Source organism: Brachyistius frenatus, unplaced genomic scaffold (genome assembly GCF_029030835.1).
Source record: "Brachyistius frenatus isolate BFR_SWC_R1_liver_20210118 unplaced genomic scaffold, ASM2903083v1 Contig_14, whole genome shotgun sequence".
NCBI classification, from domain to species: Eukaryota; Metazoa; Chordata; class Actinopteri; family Embiotocidae; genus Brachyistius; species Brachyistius frenatus.
In genome coordinates, this window is record NW_027210613.1 from 2,600,574 (window position 1) to 2,625,874 (window position 25,301).

General features: G+C 40.0%; 1 protein-coding gene across 3 annotated transcripts in view; it reads left to right on the plus strand.

Moving 5' to 3' along the window:
- Positions 1-25,301, plus strand: part of LOC138617846 (CUB and sushi domain-containing protein 3-like) — a 229,538-nt gene that overhangs the window by 170,617 nt on the left and 33,620 nt on the right. For all 3 annotated transcript variants that reach the window (XM_069693161.1, XM_069693160.1, XM_069693162.1), the window contains exons 50-58: positions 1,044-1,229; positions 2,187-2,381; positions 3,174-3,347; positions 5,369-5,542; positions 6,295-6,468; positions 12,358-12,543; positions 14,508-14,681; positions 19,290-19,472; positions 22,258-22,434. In XM_069693161.1, coding sequence (XP_069549262.1) covers positions 1,044-1,229; positions 2,187-2,381; positions 3,174-3,347; positions 5,369-5,542; positions 6,295-6,468; positions 12,358-12,543; positions 14,508-14,681; positions 19,290-19,472; positions 22,258-22,434 — 1,623 coding nt within the window. The remainder of the gene's footprint in view (positions 1-1,043; positions 1,230-2,186; positions 2,382-3,173; positions 3,348-5,368; positions 5,543-6,294; positions 6,469-12,357; positions 12,544-14,507; positions 14,682-19,289; positions 19,473-22,257; positions 22,435-25,301) is intronic.

A 25,301-nucleotide genomic window follows, 5' to 3' on the forward strand; every position in this document is an offset into this window, starting at 1 on the left:
TTCTATTTAGTGTGGCCCAGCAGATGTTGGTTTTCCTGCTCTGTTCGGTCCCTCTGACTGAACTGGCGCTGATGATAAACACCTTGAAACCTACAAGCTCAAGCTCTGTTTGATCTGAGCTCTGCAGCCACAGTAATCTAGATACACTCTGTGTAGTTGGACACAGTGGTGTGTGGCAGCAGTGTGTGTGAGTGTGTCCAACTTTTCAATTTTGTGAAGAGATTGGTTGTCACTTTAACGATCTTATTATATGTGATTACTATGTTTTCAAATAACCTACTGACTAACAATGAAAATAAGAAGTATAAAATATCGACCTAACTTTTATACGTTTTTTACATGACTGAATTGCAAATTCTTAAGTCAGACAGGTAACTTTCTTTTCTTGGAAACATTCTTATACAATTTATGGTCGTCTTTAATTTTCAAAGCCTCTCTGCAGCGTGTTAGACTACTTCTATTCTGAGTCGGTTTGATACATTTTTTGTCGAGGGCTCAATTTTTAATACCATTTCTTTGATTTCTCAACCAAGTGAAATTTTAAGAAGAACAATTTTCTGTCAGAGGCCTATAATAGACACAGCATAAGCAAATCACTTAGTTGCTGTTGTGACACAAACATTCCTGCTTCATTATTGTAAACGCTTTAAGTGGGTGTAAAAACTTGAGTTTTTCTAAAATGTTGACTGGCAGTAGGCGTATTGTTTTGCTCAGAAATGTAGCACTTTTGCATCATTATCTGAATTCTACAAGAATTCAGTGCCGTTGTGTGGTGAATACTTCCTGTTGGGGTTTTTAGTGAGATTGTAACCATTTGAGAGAAAAGTAACAAACTAGCAGTTAACTTTTTGTCTAAATTGTCTTCGCGTACCACAAAGGGTTTGCAATGTCACTCCTAGTGGGAGTGCATTCACATGTATTTAGCACTTCCTCAGAAAAATGTGACCGTTAAGTTAATATGTGATTACCTACCATCCCTCCAATATGCATCTTGTGCTGCACATTAACATTTGTGTTGACAATGGTCCCCTTGCTGCCTGCAGCTGTGTCATGCGGTGTGCCCAGTGCGCCAGTGAACGGAGGTGTGCTTGCTGCTGATTACTCCGTCGGCACACGGGTGACCTACTTCTGCAACAGCGGCTACCGGCTCTCCTCCAAAGAGCTGACAACCACAGTCTGCCAGCCAGACGGCACCTGGAGCAACCACAACAAGATACCCCGATGCATCGGTGAGTAGAGGATGCCGGGGGAGGATGGAAGAGGACGTAGAGAAGAAAAGTAGTGGCTTAGAAAGACGGGCCAACCACAAGAACCCATAACATGTTTCAGTTGTGAAAAGTCCAAGGAGACAATAGTAAAGATTTTTCTTTTCATGAAAACATTCTAAAGTTTTCTAAGATTTATGATGGCTTTAATCTTGATAACCTCCATGTGGTGTGTTAAGTCCACTCTGAGGTGGCTTGATAAGTGAGAACCCATAGCACAACTTAGCTGTGAGAAGGGAGCAGCAGAAAGATGATAGAAAAAAAGTCTCCGAGAAGACAGGGTTTTAAACATTTTTAAATTGGAGTCAGCACAAGTAAGAGTTTGAAAAATCCTCTGGAGAACTTAGAGAAAATCAAACAGTTTTCACAAAAGCATACCGGTAATGGAAGGTGTCGTAAAATGTGGACTGCATTCCCACTGGGCTGCGAGTTTCAGCTATATCACAAAAACACTAACTTTGCTGGATAGTAGTAATAAGATGGAAGGATGAAAGTGAGGATGATTAAGAGGAAAACTGCAGCTGGCACTGAGGCAAGTGTTTTACATGCCAGTGCATCTCCTCTTAGTTTGAAAGTCAGTATAAAAGTGATTGACAATGCTGTTTTCAATTGGGACTGATGTTTACTCCCTGCTGCATATGTGTCTCACGGCTAAAAGGGAAACGCAGTTTGTTTTGAAACTAATTTGGTTTCAGGGAGAGCCAGTTCATGAATAGCTTTGTTGTGGAAGAACATTTGTACAACTGCAACACATGGATTAGTTTAGTCTAACAGTTTTCTTCGCTGTCTGTATATCCTCTACATAATGGGGTGTTACATATGTTTACGGATTTTGACTTTGCAATGGATAAAGAAAATTAAACTGAAGTCAGGCCATATAAATCCCATTGAATCTTTGTTTGTTTTTGTTCTTTTTCGTAGTGATGATGTGTCCCAGTCTTAGCTCCTTCACTCTGGACCATGGGAAATGGAGGATAGTCAATGGTTCACACTATGAGTATGGAACGAAAATAATCTTCACCTGCAACCCTGGATACTATCGTGTTGGCCCCACCCACATCCAGTGCCTGGCCAACGGAGCGTGGAGCTGGAGAAATGAGAGACCTCGGTGTAGAAGTGAGTGACTGTGGCTGCAGCAACACCTAAAAACAACACTTTTTGATCACACGAGTACCTAAATGCAAACAAGTCCACATTGCAAAAAATGTTTGGGGCATAAAACGGAACAAAAATAATAAGTATTACCAGAAATTAACTCATTTATCTATGGTTCATTGTTGCATCTAAAAAAAACATCTGCGCACATACACGCATGTAGCATGTAGTCCCATTCCTCAAACACACCCTATATGTGTTTCATTAGTTTCACTGAATAGATAGAATAGAAACCATTTAACATTGTTATCCAGCCAAATTGAAACATCTGTGTCCCGCCTCGCCTCAGGTATACCAGATTCAAAGACTGTAACATTACAAGGCTTGAAAAATGAATACCTTATTCACAGCTCACTTAATCAGCATCTCAATGGTTCACTTTTGTACTCTTCACATATTCCCGTCTCAGCCTGGGTTAGATAATGTTTATTGTAAGAAGTGAAAAAAAAAAAGCTTTGCTCTGCTTTTTGAAAAAGCAAAAGAGCTGAAAATCCTGAGTAATGGCAAAAGCAGTTGCAAGCCAGCATGTTGAAAGATGTTGGGACAAAGGCAAACACCATCATTATCCTCCCAATGAAATAGTGCAGGTCAATCCTTTAACGCATTAGGGTTGGTAAGATGGGTGTAAATGACAGTGCTCTCCCATTGATGCTGAAGATGTAAGCTAACTCTTTCTTTCTCTCTTGCTCCATCTTCTGATCGCTTTTCCATCTCCTTCCTCTTCTTCTTACTGTCCTCTCCATCTTATTGTAGTCATTTCCTGTGGCGATCTCCCCACTCCTCCTAATGGGAAGAAAATTGGGACGCAAACTACTTTTGGAGCATCTGGCATTTTCAGCTGTAACCTTGGCTATGTTTTAACTGGATCTACTGTGAGAGAGTGTCTGCTGTCGGGCCTTTGGAGCGGGATGGAGACTCAGTGCCTGGGTAAGCAGGGTCTAAACGTTCTCTTCAACTTTTTGAAGGACAGCCTTAACCTGGGTCAAAAACCGCTGGCAGTCTGTTCAGACAGAGTATGAGCCCTTTTAGTCGGGCCGCTGTGTCAAAAATAGAACCAGATGGGGAAGCAGAGGGTGGCTATAATTGCCTCTGTTGACAAATGTGAATGGCCAATGACTGTAGAACATTTAACAGTATTTTTGAATTCATACTGGTACTTAACGATGCCACTGCAACACACAACACGCAAATGTTTTAGCACTTTTGGCAAATACCTCCAGTGGATTGAAAAGGGATTGTGTACAATTCAAGTCAATTCAATTTTATTTATATAGGGCCAAATCACAACAGAGGTTATTTCATGGCACTTAACACACTAAAGTCCTTACAGCGTAACTTTACAACATTATACAGAGAAACTCAACAATTCAACAATTCCCACATAAGCTAGGAGGGAAAAACCTCCAACAGAGGGAAGGGAAAAACTCCCTCTTAACAGGGAGAAACCTCCGACAGAATCAGGCGGTCATCTGCCTCGACCGGCTGGGATGGGAGGAGAGCAGAGAGAGAAAAGGACAGCATAGAGATCCAAAACATGAACTGTTGGTCTGTTGGTGGAGACGACAATCACAGAGCAGAGACATGCAGCTCCATGGCTGGGGACATCTGCAAAAGAAAGAACAGAGACTATGCGAGTGAGGGAACTGTATGGAGGGACAACAGATAATAAGCAAATACTATGAGAGAAAAAGCATGAAGTTAATGAGATGTAATGGTGAGATATGAGTGTATAGAGAGTGAAAGAGTGAGATGAAAAAAGTAAAGCCTCCGAGTCAAGTTGATTTGGTGTTTCTAAAATGTTAAATGTGACACTTGCCAAGCTGTACTCGCACAATTTGAGGCATTGTTGGGATATATAAACAAGAAAAATATGCTGGAGCTCAGCTTACCACAGCTCATCACAGCTCTGTACTATGCAAGAAAATGAGACACACTTAATTACTTGAGCTGTATTCAAACCCATGCAGCAGCAGAATGTGAAGGTTTCCCTGGCAGATGCATTAGTCCATTTATCAACTGTGTGGCAAAAGCACTCCAAGCTCCGCTCCAGATTGTTTCAGTTCATTAAAAGACGGGCACCTTTCACTTGTTTAGTGATATGACTGACAAGGTTAACATAGCCAGGGACCTCTCGGGATAGTCGCCCCACTTCAATGCTATCCTCACAGAATCTCGCTGCTCTCAACTGGAGTGTGGTAATAAAATGCTCGGGCGAGTTTCCGGGTGCAGGAGTAAATTAGGGAAATCAGACTCACAGTCAGTGGCAATTTCCCAGGTTTTAAGTGGCAATGGAAATCTCAGCAAGATTCCTGCTCTCTGAAAGGGATTTATTGTAGCTGAAAGTAATACGATTATGTGCATGAGCGTATTGGACAGATTTTGAAGAGAATCACATGCATGTACTCGCAGAGTTATCACTATAGTGACGTTGAAGCCATATGAATTTAGAAATAATAAATCAGAGATAATGAGCTGAAAAATGCGTTACAAATCCAATGTTTCGTGAATAAACAAATTGATTTTGCTTGTCCGCATTATAATTCCAAGACCTATTTAAAACAGCAGTTTCCTCATTTCCTTTTTTATAATACTGTTGTCAAAATGCAAAGTTATTCAAACATGGAAACACAATCAAAATTAGGTTTCTACCCTGCAACTGTCAGCCATTAGTTCAATGGAAGCCACTGCAGGCCATCATTCTGCAATGATAGAAACTTCAACTAAAGCATTGCACCAGACAATTCATTATTATTTATATTGTCAAGTGCATGGTGTTTGGTGCAAAAAATTGGACCTCCTTAAGTGTAAAAAAAAAAAAAAAAAAAAGAGTGTAAAATACTAATGGTAAAAAGATTTATGGTCTCAGTTGACAGAAAATGATAAACATTTCACAAAAAGACAAGGTAAAACATGCTTATTATTTTATTGTTTTTGTCATCATCCTGCAGCCGGTCACTGTGGCGTTCCAGAGCAGATTGTGAACGGGCAGGTGATCGGAGAAAACTTTGGATACAGAGACACAGTGGTTTACCAGTGCAACCCCGGATTCAGGCTCATCGGCTCCTCAGTACGGATCTGTCAGCAGGACCACGACTGGTCCGGACTGCTCCCTGTTTGTATCTGTAAGTACCTTAACACCACTTCACACTCAATTATTCACCGCAAAGTACCGTCAGGAGTGTGTGTTAAGATTTGAGGGAGAGAGGAGGGTTTAGAGAGTTAGTGCACCTTTTTAAAAAAAATATATAAAGGGGGAGGGTTTTGTTTGGTCTTTAACTGACGTATGGAGTGTTTTCCTCTGTGAATTTATATGAAAAAAAGAGCCTATTGATTATTTCTGTAAAAGCTATTTTTTAATTATGTGGATTGTAATTTGTTTAAATTTGAAGAAAGCCAATTTGTATTCAGAAAAAAATAACAGTTTAGTCAAAAATATGATGATTTAACTTCCTTATTGAAATACAAATCAATCAGTAAAGATTTATTTAGCGTCTTATAAAATATCCAAAGGTTCTTGCAATTCCCAAAGCATCCATCTCCTTTAGTTAAATAAGCGCTGAAATCCGTCAATCATTGATACATACATACATTCATAATTTGAATCTCTAATTCACCTTATTGATGCACTGAAATGTGCCGTTTACTCTTTTCCAGTTGAGATCATGTCTTAATCCTAATTTCTTCATTGTCCTCTGAGGTTAATTAAATGATAATAGGTGTCACTGTACATGACCTCGATCATCGTTATTGAGTTTTCTCTCTCCCCCCTAATCTCTCTCTGTCTTTCCACATTCTCTTCTTTGTATCCCTTCTTTCCTGCCTGCCATCTTCTCTCCCTTCTGCTTCTGTCACGTCCCTGGTTGTTGTGCTTCAGCCGTCACATGCGGCCACCCTGGTAGCCCAATCTATGGCCGCACCACAGGCGACGGCTTCAACTACAATGACGTGGTGCGCTTCTCCTGCAACAAAGGCTACACCCTGGAGGGACCCTCAACAGCCCAGTGCCAGGCCAACCGCCAGTGGAGCCAGCAGCCACCGACATGCAGAGGTAAGGCCCAGCACAGCAGCTGCAGAATGGATAAATGACTGTCAGCCTGACTGACTTAAAGTACTGGAGGGATTCAGATGCACCTTGACAGATGAAGTCAGTGGTCTCTGCCAGGGCTGCATGATTCTGGATGAAATGACATATATATTGGATGAGATGAAATACAGTGGGTACGGAAAGTATTCAGACCCCTTTCAATTTTTCACTCTTTGTTTCATTGCAGCCATTTGCTAAAATCAAAAAAGTTCATTTTATTTCTCATTGCTGTGACACTCATATTTAACTCACATGCTGTCCATTTCTTCTGATCCTCCTTGAGATGGTTCTACTCCTTCATTGGAGTCCAGCTGTGTTTAATTAAACTGATTGGACTTGATTAGGAAAGGCACACACCTGTCTATATAAGACCTTACAGCTCACAGTGCATGTCAGAGCAAATGAGAATCATGAGGTCGAAGGAACTGTCCAAGGAGCTCAGAGACAGAATTGTGGCAAGGCACAGGTCTGGCCAAGGTTACAAAATAATTTCTGCAGCACTCAAGGTTCCTAAGAGCACAGTGGCCTCCATAATCCTTAAATTGGAAGAAGTTTGGGATAACCAGAAGTCTTCCTAGACCTGGCCGTCCAGCCAAACTGAGCAATCGTGGGAGAAGAGCCTTGGTGAGAGAGGTAAAGAAGAACCCAAAGATCACTGTGGCTGAGCTCCAGAGATGCAGTAGGGAGATGGGAGAAAGTTCCACAAAGTCAACTATCACTGCAGCCCTCCACCAGTCGGGGCTTTATGGCAGAGTGGCCCGACGGAAGCCTCTTCTCAGTGCAAGACATATGAAAGCCCGCATAGAGTTTGCCAAAAAACACATGAAGGACTCCCAGACTATGAGAAATAAGATTCTCTGGTCTGATGAGACCAAGATTGAACTTTTTGGCGTTAATTCTAAGCGGTATGTGTGGAGAAAACCAGGCACTGCTCATCACCTGCCCAATACAATCCCAACAGTGAAACATGGTGGTGGCAGCATCATGCTATGGGGGTGTTTTTCAGCTGCAGGGACAGGACGACTGGTTGCAATTGAAGGAAAGATGAATGCAGCCAAGTACAGAGATATCCTGGAAGAAAACCTCTTCCAGAGTGCTCTGGACCTCAGACTGGGCCGAAGGTTCACCTTCCAACAAGACAATGACCCGAAGCACACAGCTAAAATAACAAAGGAGTGGCTTCGGAACAACTCTGTGACCATTCTTGACTGGCCCAGCCAGAGCCCTGACCTAAACCCAATTGAGCATCTCTGGAGAGACCTGAAAATGGCTGTCCACCAACGTTCACCATCCAACCTGACGGACCTGGAGAGGATCTGCAAGGAAGAATGGCAAAGGATCCCCAAATCCAGGTGTGAAAAGCTTGTTGCATCATTCCCAAGAAGACTCATGGCTGTACTAGCTCAAAAGGGTGCTTCTACTCAATACTGAGCAAATGGTCTGAATACTTATGACCATGTGATATTTCAGGTTTTCTTTTTTAATAAATTTGCACACATTTCTACATTTCTGTTTTTTTCTGTCAAGATGGGGTGCTGAGTGTACATTAATGAGAAATAAAATTAACCTTTTTGATTTTAGCAAATGGCTGCAATGAAACAAAGAGTGAAAAATTTAAAGGGGTCTGAATACTTTCCGTACCCACTGTATATGTTTATTTTTCAATATAAATGTTTTGTAGACTTATTTACTTGATAAAGTAGAAAACAAACAAAAATCTAAAGGTGCCTGAAACAGGGCATCAACTTTTAGAACATCCTTGTTTTTCATGTATCTTATATTGAACATAAAAACAATTGAGTTCAGTCTCTGTCTTCTTTTGTTAAACACAACCTTCGAACAAGTATTTTTCTGTTTTATTTTTCTTTCTTTCTGTCTCGCACTTGCTTATGCTTAGTTTTACTTCCCTCACTGCTTGTTTCTGCTACTCTGCATCGTTTGATGTAACGCTGCGCTCTTATTGGTTGAGGGACAGAGTAAGAGCGCATGTTATGATGCAGCTGATGTCCTGAATAAAAATGCTGCAGAATTGTTGGCATTTACAAATGAGATCTTGAAGAGGCATGAATAGAGATTGTGATTTTGATATGATTAATTTTGCACCCCTTGTCTCTACCAAGTTTGCCTCAGCTCAGACCACAGGCGATGCCTCTATAGAGTTAAAACAAAGCAGAATTAAAAGAAAGAATTATTATAAGATATAGGTTTCATATTCATGTGGATCTAATTACCCATCTGCAAGGACCCATTTCTAAAGAGCGGGGTATCACTGCACCTAAAGGTGTTTTCATTTTTTTTTCATAACAGAGGCCACTTTTATCTACGACTGCTTCTGTGAATCAGGCTAGCCATAAGTGGGACAGGTAGCTGCCAGCGAGAAGAAATATGATCCAGCCAACATGTTGGAACAGGGATCTGAAGCGAGGATGACCACAAGAATTCAGCAGCCAGCAGATGTATCATGACAGTGACTGCCAGCTCACAGAGGCACAGGCAGGCGAGCAGGATGGACAGAGGTGGTGCTCAGATACTGAATGTATTGATTGGCATTAAAAAAAAAAAGTCCCTACTTGCTGAATTTCTCTGGGTAGAGGCAACAACATCTGGAGCCTTGGCCTCAGAGCAAAAGCAGGGAACCACAATAATGAGCTTACAACAGAAGGTATGGAAAGCAGAGAGTAAGTCGGGAATTGTTTCTCCAATTTTACTGCCAGGTTTTTACCAAGGAGCTGCTGGGAGAGATTACTTTGAAGGCAGGAGAGCTCCGACTGCACTCAGTGGAAGGCATCTTATTGGGCGTGTCAGATGATGGCCCGTTTTTTCCTAGCTGTGACCAATTGTAGTTTGCCCAGGTCAGGCTCATTAGTGGTGTGTTCACAACCAGCAGTGAAGCAGGGGTTTTTGTTTGCTACCATAACAGAGAAATGTTTACCTGTTAGACTAATTTTGACAGTTTGACAATAATTAAAAAATATGTTCCACTGTTTGCTTTACAGTCCTCCAAATAAAATGGAAACAGACAGTATCATACTGAGCCCCATGATGGAAGCTCTTTTTAAAAAAAATATATTTTAATGTAGGTAAATACTGTATGCTGGTTTAAAAAGTCTATAAAAGATGATAGGAGATCATGAAATTAGCATTATAAGGGATACATGAATGATTTGAATAGTATCCAGTGTGGCTTTAATTGGTCTGCTACCTCTGGATCTTGTTGGCCAAACCTAGATTTTCCAGACTTTGCCCATTTGAAAATATCTCTCCTCTTGGCATGCGTTTTGTTGGCAGCTAGATGTGAAGAAACACCGTTTTCAGCACTGTGAATAGCCCTGCAGAGACAGACCTGGTGAAAGATCAAAAGAGGGAGATCATATTAATCTGTCATGACTCCCTTTGTAAAATGTGTCTGTTTGTTCCCACTAAAGAAAATTCTAACATTAAGCCAGATTTGTTGCACATTTGCATTATTGATTTAATTTGATGTTGCTTTGAACTTAATTTCACCCTTATTTACTTTCAGCTGTCTGAACCACCTTGTCAGTAGAGAGTTTAACTGCTTCTTAAACAAATGTGCCTCTGTGACAATAGATGTGCCTTTTGTTTTCATGAGGAAGCTCTGGGCGTTATTATTATTGGCAGTGCTTAATATAGCCTGTGCTCGCTTGTCTTTGTGTTTGTAGAATAAACAGAAAAAGCCACTGATTAGGTCATGTCAACAGCTCTATTATTAACTCAGGAGTGAGCATGCTGACAGATAGCATTTATGCAAATTAGGTTGCAACCAAAGAGAAAGACTGCACGGCTTCCAGGAAACGGCCCCAGCGATGAGGCCGAGTGGAGTAAATTAGGCGGATTGCCACTTAACTATTGTGTTGTCTTCTTGCCATATTCAAGTAAAATAATTATTGACAGAGTACAGCTTGTGCAGATAGCTTGATACATACAGTATGCATGACCACAGTAGATATAATAGGCAAAAGCAATAAAGAAACCCATCACACATCCATCCATTATCTAAACCTGATTTAGCCTGGAAAGGGTGACAAGGGGGTGGAGCCTATCCCAGCTGATCAGATCGACTGTCCATCATGGGACCTACACAGAAAGACAGACACCATTCACACTGACATTTACACCCACAACGATTTTAGAATCACCAATGAACCTGGTCACAAGGCTGGGAGATACATTGAGTCTTGAAGATTTAGCAATATTTTTTTCATTGTAGATGTAGAGAAAGACTGTACACATCAAGTTTTCCTTTTATTTTAAGGTTCTAACTACTGATCCATACTGCAGGTCGCTGGAGCCTTAGTTTTAAAATAACAGAATATGGATGGCAATGTATTTATATAACTGATCCACAGCTATATATAGCTATATATCATGTTCCCATTTTGGACACTTATGGTTTTGAATAATAGCCCATTTTATGTATCATTAATTGTCTTCATAGAAATGTTCCAAGACCTCATATTTGATCAGTAGTAAGCATAATTCCTACCCATCATTTACACCTATTTAATTTGATTGCTTTATTCTCAAAAGTTATGAAGGAAGAACTAAGGCATGCTGGGAAATGCTAATCATTTTAGGATAATGGAAGAAGCTGAAACCCGGCTCCTTGCGGCTGCAGTATTTAAAGTTTTAGTTGTTTTTTTTATGATCTAATCCACTGTGCCTTCCCTCCATCACACCAAATAAACTACATTCGTTATGTGTTCGTTGTTACTAAAGGAGGCAGAGGGATAACTCAACATAAAACACATTGAGCAGCAGACAGCAAGACATGAGAGAGAGAAACCATCACTAACTGCAAAGCTAAACTTGGTAGCAGACCTGAACAGCTTGTAAACAACTGAGGGATCAGCAATGAGGTCACTAAAAGGAGAGCTATAAGTGTGTTAGCAGAGCTCGAGTAAGTTAAGGTGTACAGCGGGTAATTAACAGCTGTGATGAAGAAAAGAGCAAATTCAGACCATATGCTTACCACAGCACATCAGTCTGTTATTGAAGCTGAAAACAACCGAAGAAGCACTCTCAGAGAAGGACCTATTTTTTTTAAATCTAATATAGTTTATGTTATATAAAGGGAACAGGGAGAACATGCGAACAAACCCAGAACCTTTTTTTGCTGTGAGGCAACAGTGCTAATGACGGGAACTATCATGCCACCCCCCATCACACAGTATAGCTGAAAATATTATAACAAAACCTTTACAGTGCAGTAACTGTACAATATGTGTAGTATAAATAGTCTAATTAAGAATGGCTGTATGCTACATTTAATCTCCTGCAGTGTATTAGCATGATATGCATTATAATGCCATAGCAACCACATGGACCGAGATCATACATTTTCATATGGGTTTGGAGGCATTGCCAAGATGTGAATATTCACTTTGGCTCAAGTAAACATTATTGTCCTGTGTTGTACATCAATAATTCATTTACATTATCTTTGAAAACCATTATACATTAATATTAATGAGAAATTTGCCGTGAACTGATCTGCCAACCATTACTATAATAGCACAGCACGCTTATGATTAAGAGAATATACATAGCCAATTGTATCCATAAACAGACATAATAAGACTGCACCCTAGGCCACAGGAATATTTGGAAAGGGCAAGAGCCTTTTTTTTCAACATTTAGTTCAACAAGTAATCATATGCAGTTTCAACTGTAATTTGCCTAAAATTATCTTGGCAGAAATATCCTTGCAGCTATAAAAATTAATTGGACTGCTGTCAATATTCTGTTGTCTGTAGTTTTCCATTATGATCAAACTACTTGAGGAATTAATGATGGCATAACTGTATTTCTTAATCTCTTTTTTTCTTAACACAGTGGTTAACTGCACAGATCCGGGTATCCCTGCCAACTCTATCCGGGAGAGCAAGATTGAACACGGGAACTTTACATTTGGCAGTGTTGTCTTCTATGACTGCAACCCTGGATATTACCTGTTCGGCTCATCAGTGCTCACCTGCCAGCCGGTGGGCCACTGGGACAAACCTCTACCAGAGTGCATTGGTACGGTGGCACATTTTTTTTGATTACCTTGGCAATAATGTGGCAAACTGTTATTAAGCATGTTTGCATGTCTGTCCTCTGCCAACCATTCAGTACATTGGCCTTACCACATTTTTATGTAATTAGAGTATTTTATGCAAACATTAGTTAGTAAATAAACTTAACTAGTGCTGCAATTAAAAGATTAAGAGAAAGGATTCACTCTCAACTGAATCTCCTCAATCTTGTTTGTGTCCCTTTCTCTTCTGGAGCATCTTTGCGGTGTGGGATGCCGTGGTTATGTTGCACTGTGCCAAACTGAGAACTATAGAGAGCTGTCATAGGGCCTGTTGTTCAAGTTATAGTTAATGTTCCCTCAAAACCAAGCACTTGAATTACAATAAGTAACACCTCTCCTTTTTTTCTCCCAGCCTCAAAAACCACTTCATTTCATGGTAGAGAGATGACGCGCAGCATTTATTTTATCAAACAGAATAGTAATTAAAGAGATACACAGGAGTGTTGGTCTCAAATGTTTATTTACTGCTCCAGGCATCACTGACTCTTTTTTACGAAATTAACTTTGCAAAATTACAGAAACTTGCCATGCATTATGATACTAAGTTGATTAAACATACATAAAGGTCAAAGAAAGTGATGTACCAAGTGCTATTCAGTGACCATTTTATGGAGTGTCCAGTAACACTTCAGACCATAAGTATTTGAACTGCTGACTTTTTTCGTTCTGAGTGTGTTTCAGTACACTAAATATTAAAATTAAATAACACATATTAAATAAAAGTGTCAAGTCTCTGATTTAATTTGAAAACTTCAACACTGAAGAACACTTAAGACAAGCTAGCTCTAATTGTACGCTAATTGAGAGGATTCAAAAGTAAGTGGACATGTACATGCTTCTCAGGCAGCTGTGTGATGTTTCATCACAAAAGAGAGATGTTTATGCACAAAAGAGCTCATACATGTCTCAGAGTTGAGTTAACATTTAAACTGGGGCCAAGTGTCGGTGAGGTAAAGTCTGTGTAAGTGAAGATGTTAAAAATTAGACATGATTAAATATAATATAAGATATCAAACATAGTTGGATTGCCACAATTAACAGTTCCTATAGTATGTATTCAGTGTAGTAATATATTCAAAGAAGCGGGTGGGTACGGGAAAAGTAGAAAATGGGAAGGAACCTGACCAAGAATCACAAATGTTGTGGATGGAAAATCCTTAATGACCTCAATAAATACAAACCTCTGATCAGCCTCAGAAACAGAAAGAGCAGGATGAGGCCAGGAACAAAAAGAATCTGGCCCGATGAAACAAAAAAAAAACTTCTATCAAAATGATAGAAAGAGGAAAGTAAATGTGGGGTTGTCAATGGAACTGGCATACAGGCATTTATTGATTCATTCATTCATTTCACTGCTGACAGCAGGAGCAGGATAAAAGCAGAAGTGTTTGAGACCAACCACTTTTCTCAGATTCAGCCAAATGCATCAAAACTCATTGGACAAAATTCACCAGGACTAGAATCCTTACAATAATTATCCAGATTAACCAAAGAGCTTCTCGAAAGAAACCAGGCAAAGGATATTGCCTAATTTTGTTGGACTTCATGTGTATCTGTATCTGAACCATTTAACTCTTAAACTGTGGGCATAACATTCTGAAAGGACAAAAAAATGGTTTCTGTATGGACCTACTTAAATTCAGGGTAAAATGTGGCACACGCATACATTGCTTGTGCTTTAACTCCCCATGCTAATGTTGTAAGAAAAGAAAAAAGTTCAATGAATCTTTTACTTTTAAATACAAATAATGGGAATGAAATGTTTATCTTATAAAGCTGTTTTTTTAACAATGGGAACTAAAGTTGTGTCCCAGTGGCATCAGTATAGCGTGCATGGTGATTTTATCAAGTGTGTTGAGGCATGCAACAATAATAATATTTCGTGGCCTCGCTCTCTGTCATGTAGAGGTGGCCTGCGGCCACCCAGGGACGCCTCCCTATGGCGTGATGAGCGGGGAGAAGTCTACCTTTGGCTCCACAGTGCGCTACTCGTGCCTCGGAGACCGCCAGCTCATAGGAGACTCATCACTCACCTGTCAACTCAATGGACACTGGAGTAGTCCACTGCCCCACTGCTCAGGTACACATATACACATAAATATGTACACACGCATACCTGCACACATTCAAACTCCCCTAAAGACCATGGTATTAGTATTATATTATGGACTGTTTGTTCAATTTGTAAAGTAGCTTGTCCTTTCATTTTATCTAAGGCTAAGCTTAGCCTGAGATAATGGAAACTTTCTCTAAATTAATGGAAAAAGTTTTGTTTAAAGGTTCATTTCACCGAAATTACAAAACATACTCGCTCACTTACCTTTTTGCAGTATTAAGCCACACATGCAGTTTTTGTTTGTTGATAGTTTTGTGTTTTGAGATATCCATTTCTGAGATTACTGCCATCACCATGATACTGAAGATTTTAATGGATTTCTGTTTGTTGTGTTCACAGCGTTACATTTTAAAAAAAAAAAAAAAAAAATCAACATCAATATATTTTTTTCCAAACACAAACAATGTTTGCAATGCTCTGGCTATTGTAGGAAATAGTATCAGTGGAATCGGTTTACAGAATTGTTAAAATTGTATAGACTAACAAGAACAGTTTCTGGAGAAACAGCTTGCCGTAACATTGTTTAAATATCATTTCTCAATGCTTTGATTACCACAAACGGACACACAATCTTCTCTGTATTTGATTGTCAGAAATATAAAAAAAAAAAATATCCAAACCTGAGCGAAGGGAACTAAAACTATCTAAATGAATAGATAACAGAAGAGATCAGCAGAGTATTCAAAACACACCCACAACATGAACGCCACACCACAATGGAGTCGTAACTCCATGTCCCGGCATTAATTGGACATTTTAGTTATCAATTTACTGCTCCCAAATTAGGGCCTTAAGGAGCTCTTACATGATTTTTCTTTCTAATGGTTCCCATTGGTTACAAAATATTTGACCTTTGTTATCCAAAAAGTCCCCATCTACTCAAAGCAGTTTTACTATTTCACTTTCAGAGCATGCACTCCTGTGATTTATCTGATGTAGCTGCATTTGGACCCTGACATAACCTTAATGCGAACTCTTGCAAACAAATTATTTGACAGAACTTTCCTTGTCCTTTGTTCACTACATTTATTTCCACTCTCACTTGTTGACATTTTCTGAAAACAGGGGCATGAAAAGTGTCTTGTAGTGTATGTCTACAGAACTACAGACTTCCCCCCTTAATCCCCTCTGTGCCTTTGCTCCCATCACACTTAAGCATTCCTGACCATGTAAATGGATTCCCTTTACAGAATGTTCACTTGGTTTGTTAAACTCACTGACCCAGAAGTAATGTTTGTAAGCACACTTGTATGACAGTCTTTTATTTTTTTTTTCTTCTTTAAATGGGTGTATGAATTCTCCCCTCACCTCCAGTGTTTTGTATTTACTGAGACAGTTGGAGAGTAGTGAGGCAGCACAGAAGTTACATTCATAAGATTGTAAGGAGATACACATCCAAAAGCACATGCAAAGTCTCTATTACATTTTTTGCTCATAACTTTACAAAATAGAGGAAACTAAGTAGAGCTGCTTCTCTTTGTCTGAGCCTGCATATTTATCTGGTGTTTACAACCTAATAGTTGTCTTTAGGCCTGAAATTTTAGCCATAGAATCTAATACATGATATAATTGAAATGCTTTTGCTTGATACAGAAAGCTAAACAGGACTGCTGTGTATTTTCTTTTTTTTCTTTTTTCTTTTTTATCACCCATCATGTCAATTTTAAAAGCAATTTGGTATATATTATGCAGATGATTTGATCAACACCCTGCTGCTATGACAAATGAGCCTCTCTGAAAGTGATGATTCACAATTTTGTATTGTATTTCATTCCATCAGTTAGTCTGTGCTGTGTGTTACCAACACAAACTCCACTGCTGCTGTTTGTCTGAGGAAATGCAGCTAATATTCACTGCTTTAATCTGGGTAAAAAAATTAAAAAAAATAATAAAAAAAACATTTAATACCAAGTGCATTTAATTTAACTTGTCTCAAACCTAATCAGCATCAACTCATCGCTTGACAAGTGAGATAAGTAAAGCCAACATGAATCTATTTCCAAGTATTTACATCGTCAAAGAGCAATTGCTGTTTAGAGAGTAAATCCATGGAGGAATTTGTGCAGTCCCAGGTCAGGGACCAGAGGATTTAATCACAATAAATAACGATGTTATTTACGAAGATACAATATGGTGCTATGGTGTGCTCCATACATATGGGAATATAATATCAATTGGATTGCACACATACATTTCTTTTCTACTGATACAACAACAGTCATATGACATATTCTACTACAACTGTGTGACATTCAAAAGTTAAGTAATAATGATATAGATGTCGGTAAATGTAGATGAATCATCCTCATGTTGTCACACAGGATTATGCCGCATCACTGCTTTTAATTAACTATGAAATCACCATCTTATAATGGAGACAATAAACTGTTGTAGATCACTTGTTCATCATTAAGAGGCTTGTTGAATTCAGGCCTGGCAGTAAACATCTGTTACAGCTATAGCAGAAATTAGAACCACAACACAGCTGGATTTATTGCTTACAGGAACTGAAGTTGTGATGCAGCAAATGACTGGAATTTTGAATTAGTGCACATTTTAGCACCTAGTTTTTACAGACACATTTGCAAAAACAGCTGGAAGTGATGCAATTAGTGCTGCAGTCTTAGCAAGACAAATGAGCTATCTGCAAAGTGTTGATGTATATTTAAATGTTTATGTTTCTGTTTTTGAAAATTCCCATACGAAGCTTCATCACGTTCCCTTTGTTGCTTTTGAATGATTGCAATATTGGTTTGCATAATTCTCAGAGAGTGTTAATCACCAGTAGCGACAAAATAATTTGGTCGATTAATTCCTCAGAAGTCCAGCCCAGCGTCAGCAAAAGTTATTATCCATGCATCTATCTCTCCTCTCATCTGTCCTCTCTTGTTAATTAGTAAGATGGGGCTTAGAAACCGCTTGCCAAGCCTTTCCCCTTTTCTCCTCGTCTGTTGCATGGCTGAGTTGAAGGCCTTATTATTTCCTCACAAAAGGAGCCTGGTGAACGGACATTAACTCAGATTCAAACCAAATCCACCACCGTCCCAATTAGTGAGATTATAGCTGTCACAGCGCGTGCTGAGTTGGGCTGCCTCACCTAACCAAAGGAGACTAATGAAGTACCGACAGCTGCTGTGAGAGACACACACACACACACACACACATATATGCGCACAAAGTTGACATGCACGCACGCAGGCAACAAATATGTATGCATACTTCCATGGACGTGCATGCAGGGAGACACAAAAACATTCACAGGCATCAAAGTGCTCTCTCTTACGGACACACTGATTGCCAACCACAGTTACACACAAAGTTATCATCTCCAGCTGTGAGCCTTTGACCTGACAAATGCAGTTGGTGCACATCTGAGCAGAGGGATGTGTGTAGAAGATATGAGCCTTGTGTTTGTGCGGTAAGGCTTTGTCAACAAGTCCAGTATTACTGCAGCTGTTTGCTGCTCTGTGCACACAGAGCAGGAGCCACCACACCGGGACTAATGCACAGGGTGGGTGCACAGCTCAAGGAACAGGATCTCAAAGCCAATAAAGCACGAATCTCTCACAAAGAGACTGTCTGTCTATCTCTCTACCTATGTCTGCCTGTCTGTCTATCTTCCTCTCTATTTGAATATCTCTATGTCTATCTCTCTGTCTGTGATACTCTTGTCTTCTGAAGCCAAACATGTCTCTTTCTTCTTTCCTCCACTGGTTTCATTTCTGAGAGAACGGAAGCAGCAGCAGCAACAGTGGAAGTGGTGGTTGGTGTTCTGTGCTTTTTTTCCCCCTTTGCTCTGAGGTTGTCCCTAGTGAATACAAACCCACCCCACCCCACAGACTCCATCCTGACGAACACACCACTCAGCTTGGCTTGTTGTTCATCACAACATAAAATCTTCAGCAGTGATGACACTGCCCTGATTCCATACTTGTCATCTCTCTCTCTCTCTCTCTCTCTCTCTCTCTCTCTCTCTCTCTCTCTCTCTCTCTCTCTCTCTCTCTCATTTCCTATGGCTTAGAAAGAGAACATGTCCTATTTCTTTCACCCACCAGAGACAACCCTAATGGGAATGAGGAGAATTAACCAGAGACACAGCATCTTCCTCTCTGATTTGATCCATAGACATGCATGACAGGTGGTGCAAGGTGGTGACACTGAAATGACTGTATGTTCCTCCACTGAGCTAGACAGAATAATAATTCAGGATAATGAAAGCGCATTTAGCTTCAGAGGTCAAACTGTATTCATCGTTTCTCATAACCACAGCTGGTTACCTTTTAATGCTGGCCCTGCTGTTTTTATGGACAGAAAGCTCCTGGTGTCAAAGCTGTGAAAAGTGTTGGACCTCCAGGTTGTTGGCATGATGACAACTGCTCATTGGTGCATTGTGTGTTTTATAGCTGGTTCCTGGAGGACTCAAAAGTTGTCCAGTTTGAGCAGAAGCCCTCTCTGTATTGTCCTGTGTTGTAATTCACCGCCATACCAACATAAAAGGATCCATCTGTGAGCAGGATGACATCTTCACTGTCTTGTTTTCATTGCTCCGTGTCTGGTTATCTCCCATTGCAGGCGACTCGACGGGCACCTGTGGGGATCCTGGCACACCTGCCCATGCCAGCAGGGAGGCAGGGAACTTCAAAGTGCGCAGCAAGGTTCGCTTCACCTGCGCTGTGGGACACACACTGTATGGCTCGGCAGAGAGGATCTGCTTCCCCAATGGGACCTGGTCGGGCAAACAGCCGTTCTGCAAACGTAAGAGAAATCTTTAAAATACCCCTGTAATGTTATGTATGAACAGTAGGAGAGGAGCAGATAGGACTCATAGAGAGAGGTAACACACACTTCTTCACACACAGGCACACATTTAACCTCCTACAGATGTATAAAGAGATGCGTGGTTACAGGGGGCTGGGTATTGAATCTCAATACTTGTTGCATGCTGATTGAAATGTGCCCATAGCACTGAAAATTCACAGCTGTCAACTACCAAAAGCTGACACTGAAGGCTCGGTCAGATTCTTAGGGTTGCTTATTTACTCTTTGATCAAATATTCCCTCTTTTAAACCTAATTCTGACTGTATTTTATTCAGGCAAAGCTCTTGCATGTCTGCTTTGTGTTCGAGGGGCCCTCTCACAGAGACTACAAATTAGTCAGTTTACTTTACTGCACGCCAAGGAGTTTACTGCTGGCCTTCACTTTTCTGGAACGAGCTTTGACACAGAAAAACCAGCAGATTACATAAAATGTTAATACAGACTCAATGTAGCATTTGCAAAAGATGGACATGAAGGTCTTATCAACTTGAAACTGACAGTTTATGATGGCAGAGCAGTTGTTGCTGTCCTTTTTTGCAAAGCGTTTGAAATTGATGGTAGTGCTTTGAGGAGTACTGATGAATAAGTTTTGTTTCATAAACCCTATAAAATACGCTCCAAAAAGTTGATCTGGTCGCAGCAGCTGTGACATCCAAAAAGTACCCAGCCTTCACTTTAATACACAAACATTGTATGCAACATATTGGCTGCAGCAAGTGATTGCAAAAGCTCACAAAACACAGTACTGCACCAGATGGATAAATATCTCTCTGCTGCAGTCTGGTATTTTCTGCCAGCACATGGTGCTGTGACTAGCTTCCAGATTGCAACCAAAAAAATTCATTAATTCGAGACACCTAAAGCCAAGTTCTTTTGGATTGTGATAAATTAATCATTGTGGATTTTGAAGATATTAGTTGACAGAACACCAGCTCTACATCTTGCCTAAATTACCCCAAGGGGTCAACCGGATATTGAGGAAAATGTTTGACTGCTCCTGCTCTCCTCTACTTACTGTCCACCAACTTGGAACAGTGCCAATGTCATTTTCATTATAATATGCCACTGCACAGTCCCTCTGAACTACTCAGTGTATATCTGCCTTTCTTTCCATCTCCCTTGTTTCTTCCCTATTTGCTCTGTCTCTCTCTCTGGACTTCAATTTTCCTGATGTTAACCTTTTCTTCTTCTCCTCTGATTTCTCTCTGTCTTAATCTTGTTGTCTTGCCGTCTCTCCATCCCTCCTCTGTTTCCTACCCTCTCTACTGCTTAGCCTTTTTCCCCACTTCCCTTTCCCCCCCCCCCGCATCTTTCTTCCTTCTAGCATTTTATCTCTCCATCTCCCAGCTGAACTCCGGATTTAAAGATTGTTTTAACCACCCGTCCACTTCTGGAAGGAGGGGGCTTGAATTCACTGGAGCCTGAATGAGTTTCAGTGCTGTCTGTTAGTGATCTAAAGCCCTGTCTGGTGTTAAAGCCCGTCCATCCATTATCCACAACCTTTTACAGTCTCCGGAAAACAGTCACTATGGATATTCAGCTTAATATTCATCTCACAATACCATCAAGGTCTGTTTTGTGTGACTGTCATCGTGTCTGTCTTGAATTATTAACAGAGATAACAGAAAAGGCTTCCATACTATATTTTTGGTAAATACACACAGGAGCATATGCATACTGTTTGAGTCTGTGTGTGTGTGTGCACCCGGCGATTTAGGTATTTGTCTGAGTGATGCGTTTGCACACAGATGAGTTTGTGTGTATGCACACATGGTTATTGAGAAATTACCACCACACATAGAACACGTCTGTCTCCTACAAGAATCACTATTTCAGATTTTCCAGGCAATTAGGTGATTGAGAGAGCAGATCAGTTTTGTAATTAGACGTGATGTGGAGCAGAAGAAAAACACATGAAACAAACTGTCCTCTCGGCTCTTCATGGATACATCTTAGTTGGCAAATTTTGAAAATGATGGAAAGAATATCTCAGTTTAAGAAGCCTAAACCTTCAGGCCTTAACAGAAAGTCAGTTTTTTTCCTCCCTTAAGGATTGCACACCTACATTTTAAGTTCAATTAGCTTCAGAGCTGAACCTTGCGTCCTTAGCTTTGACCATAGCTACAAAATTGCAAATTACTCCCTCGATCCTTTTCTTTTTAGACGACATTAAATGTCATTACCACACATGTACTATGGAACTAGACAACACACAAACTACACTTTATTTATTGGTGACTCATCAATACTGCGATAGGGTTTTATTTGCTCATTAGCTCGTCTTAATAAAGCTGTGATGCTATATAGATTAGCGGTTCTTTGCTGGTATGTTTCACAGCTTCTCTAAAAAGAAAAACAGTGCTTCTTCACATCCCACTAATGTGAGCCACACACTCATTATGGGGAGCTCTGACACAAGCCAATGATTTCTTTACAGACTGTCTCACCTAAGTACTAATCAGACTCAGTCATGAAACTACAAATATTCATTCAAAAGAAAACCAGCAATTATTTTACAGATAACTATCAATATTCACATAGTATGGGAGGAATAAATGTTTTCACAACCATTTAATCACCTTGAGACCTTCAGAGTCATCTTTCAGCCACCTTGCGGGGCTTCCACCATCAGACTGTGAATCACTGATATGGAAAATAGAAAATCCATTACTATTTTACACCTCTGACCTTCACATCCTCTCTTTTCCCCCTATATTGCAGCGGTGCAGTGCGGAAACCCAGGTACTCCTGCTCATGGCGGTATTTCCCGTGTGGACGGCACAACCTTCTCCCACTCCATTGTGTATACTTGCATGGAAGGATATTTCCTCACCGGGCCGCCTACACGCCAGTGTCTGGCAAATGGCACGTGGTCTGGCACAGCTCCAAACTGCACAAGTGAGTTTTGTATACACAGAAGCATGAAAGGAGGGCATGTCTCTTGGTCTTCTAGAATTTACTTAAAAATGCTATTATGCTGCACAGGGTTCATGCTATGACGTGCAATAATACCAAAGAACACAACGGAGCAAAATTCAGTATTTCTTGGTTCATCAATTTTAGTTCAGACACACTTATATCGACACTGGCAGACACACACTTTGTTATTTGAGAAATAACACCACAAAGAACAAGTTAAAAAGTAGGTCAAGGCAGGTTGGGCACTCAACCTGTCATGGGTGCACATAAACTGAGTTTAGTGTTATCCTGATAGGGAGTTACTGCTGATCATTTACACTCAGGCAGCATGTCATTCACAATAAATGTTGCACTGTCCGTATGGTAGACTGAATCAGCCACTGCTCTTATGCTTTGCGTCATGCTGCACCATGAAATTAAGCATGATGAACAGATAAATGTCTCTGAAGATGATGCTGCTCTCTATTTCTCCCAGACGGAGGCGCTCTGAGTGATCAACAATGGTGCTCAAATTGGCTACAAGATTTCAAATAACACATAAATCTCTCTGAGCCCTCTCTCCCTGCGAAGTGTCAAAACTGTCAGGCAGTTTTGTATTGTCTGGATCTCTGCAAATGAGCCTTGCAGTAATTAAGAAGTATGCCAATCTATATTTAATTTGCACCAGGATGACTATCAAACAAAATTACACATTGTTCTTCTTCCTGAAAATCACCATATTCTCTCTTTCTTATTCTTTTTACTTGTTATTGAATCACAAGAAAAAGATAAATGGTTTGGGGATAATTTTCAATTTTGGAGTGAAATGAGTCTCCGGAGAGATATGCACGGGGAGGGAGGGAACAGAGAGAAAGATTGAAAATGGGATTGAATAATTATGATTAAACATGAAGAAAGGCAGAATGGCTTTATTCCCGCACTTTAAAACCTACTCATCACCAAACATGTTCTCCTTTATGCGATTACTTCACATTAAAGTTTAGTGGTCAATTCAGGGACATCAACACTTAAGCTGCCAGGATTGGCTATCTGTGCCTTCATTAAGGAGGCAATCATTTTCACGGTTCATGTGTAATCGATCATGTAGGTTACCAGATCAAAGTCACACAACATTTTCAAGGGGAGACAGAAAAGTTCTGCTTTTATTTTAGTTCCCTCTTGATGTTTGATAAATTAAATGTATACAGCCTGTTAAGGAATTGCCAAATTAGCTAGAACAGAGACTTGATCAGTAAACTGTGAAATAAAGTCATGACACTATGAAATACACAGTAAACAGATTTTTTTTTTCATGTAACATGTTTCTTGTAACTTCATCAGTGCATCATTCAGTTGAATTATATATACTATTTTCAATGATCATCACTTTTCTTGACCATTTCTTTTTCACCTAGTTTAAAAGTGGTGTTCTCTGGGATGGAGGGATGTGGTGTTGGAGGATAGAATTATTAAATAAAGACTTCAGAACAATCAGATTAGTTTGAGACAGATTTTTAAAGTGATCTGATTCTTCATATAGGATCCCTTGCATCCAAGATAACTAAATACAAAGTCAAACTAAGACTGAAATACTACAGGTCCTTTTTTTAGATTTGTAGGTGCTCTAATACTGTGGTAAAAAAAAAAAAAAAAAAAAAAAACTGGGGATGACTCTGCATCATATGTCTCTAACATGCCTAAAGTATGTTAACAGGATCAAGGAATACATGAAAGAAAAGGACAAAAAAGAAATCTGGCTACAAACCAATAGCAATTAAATGCAGATTTTACTGGAAACAGTTCATATAAATGTGTGAAAATTCCTTTCACGATTTCCTGCCTTAACTTGTTTTCTCTCAGTAACCTGTTTTCATTGGAACAAGTAAGTGTACAGAAAGAAAAGGCTGTGCAGTTGCAATAAGTTGAGTTGTTGAAGTCAACAGCCTGCAGCTTTTCTGCATTGTGCTGACTGACTGTTTTTTACTCCTACAGATAGACAGCCACATGTAAACATTTACATTCACGTACACGCATTTTCTTTTCTGTCTCCCTCTTTCTCTCTTCTACTAAGACCACTTCCCCACCTCCTCCTGAGTTGGTTTTATTTGATACCCACTGAAATTTGTATGAGTTGTCTGTTATTCATGCCAGCTGCTTCGAGTTTACGTTTGGAACGTTTTGCCCAATTCGAGATAATGTATAATGGTGGGGACTCCAAGTCAACCTGACTGCAGATCGGCAATGTGGCAAACAAACATCTACAGTGACCTAAAATTCACATGTACTGTACATAAACCAGATACAGTAAATCAGCTGCAGGCCAGGCCACAAGTTTTTGGACAGTCTAACATTTCATTCTTCAGGCTCTGTGCTTCAGCACATTCAATTTAAAATAATATGGAATGATATATTTTTACTGACAGTATTTTAGACATTCAGTGTTCCCAGAGTATAAATGTTGCTGACTAGCCATCTCTTGAGTTATGTTAAAGGGTCACCAACAGGTCAGAGTTTTTTATATTTCCTTTGAAATATGTCAGCATGTGCACGTTTTATTGGCCCACAATTTAAACAGACTATCATGGTTCCCAGGCAATGAACCCTAATAGCTCTGGTGATCCTGTTTTTTTTTTTTTTTCCCTCTACCACCGCCATGAGGTTCACAATTGTAGTTTTGAGTCAAAAACTTTTTGAAGTGAAGAAGTTAGAGGAGACCATTCTGGGTGACAACACAGGGATGCCTATTGGCAGCAGCTCGTACAAGGAGAGAGATCACAATGTATGGTGGTGCCTGCTTGCTAAATCTATCTGCCTGAATGCTCACACAGGTCCAGTTATAAAGGAATACATTATTCCAGATGAGGACA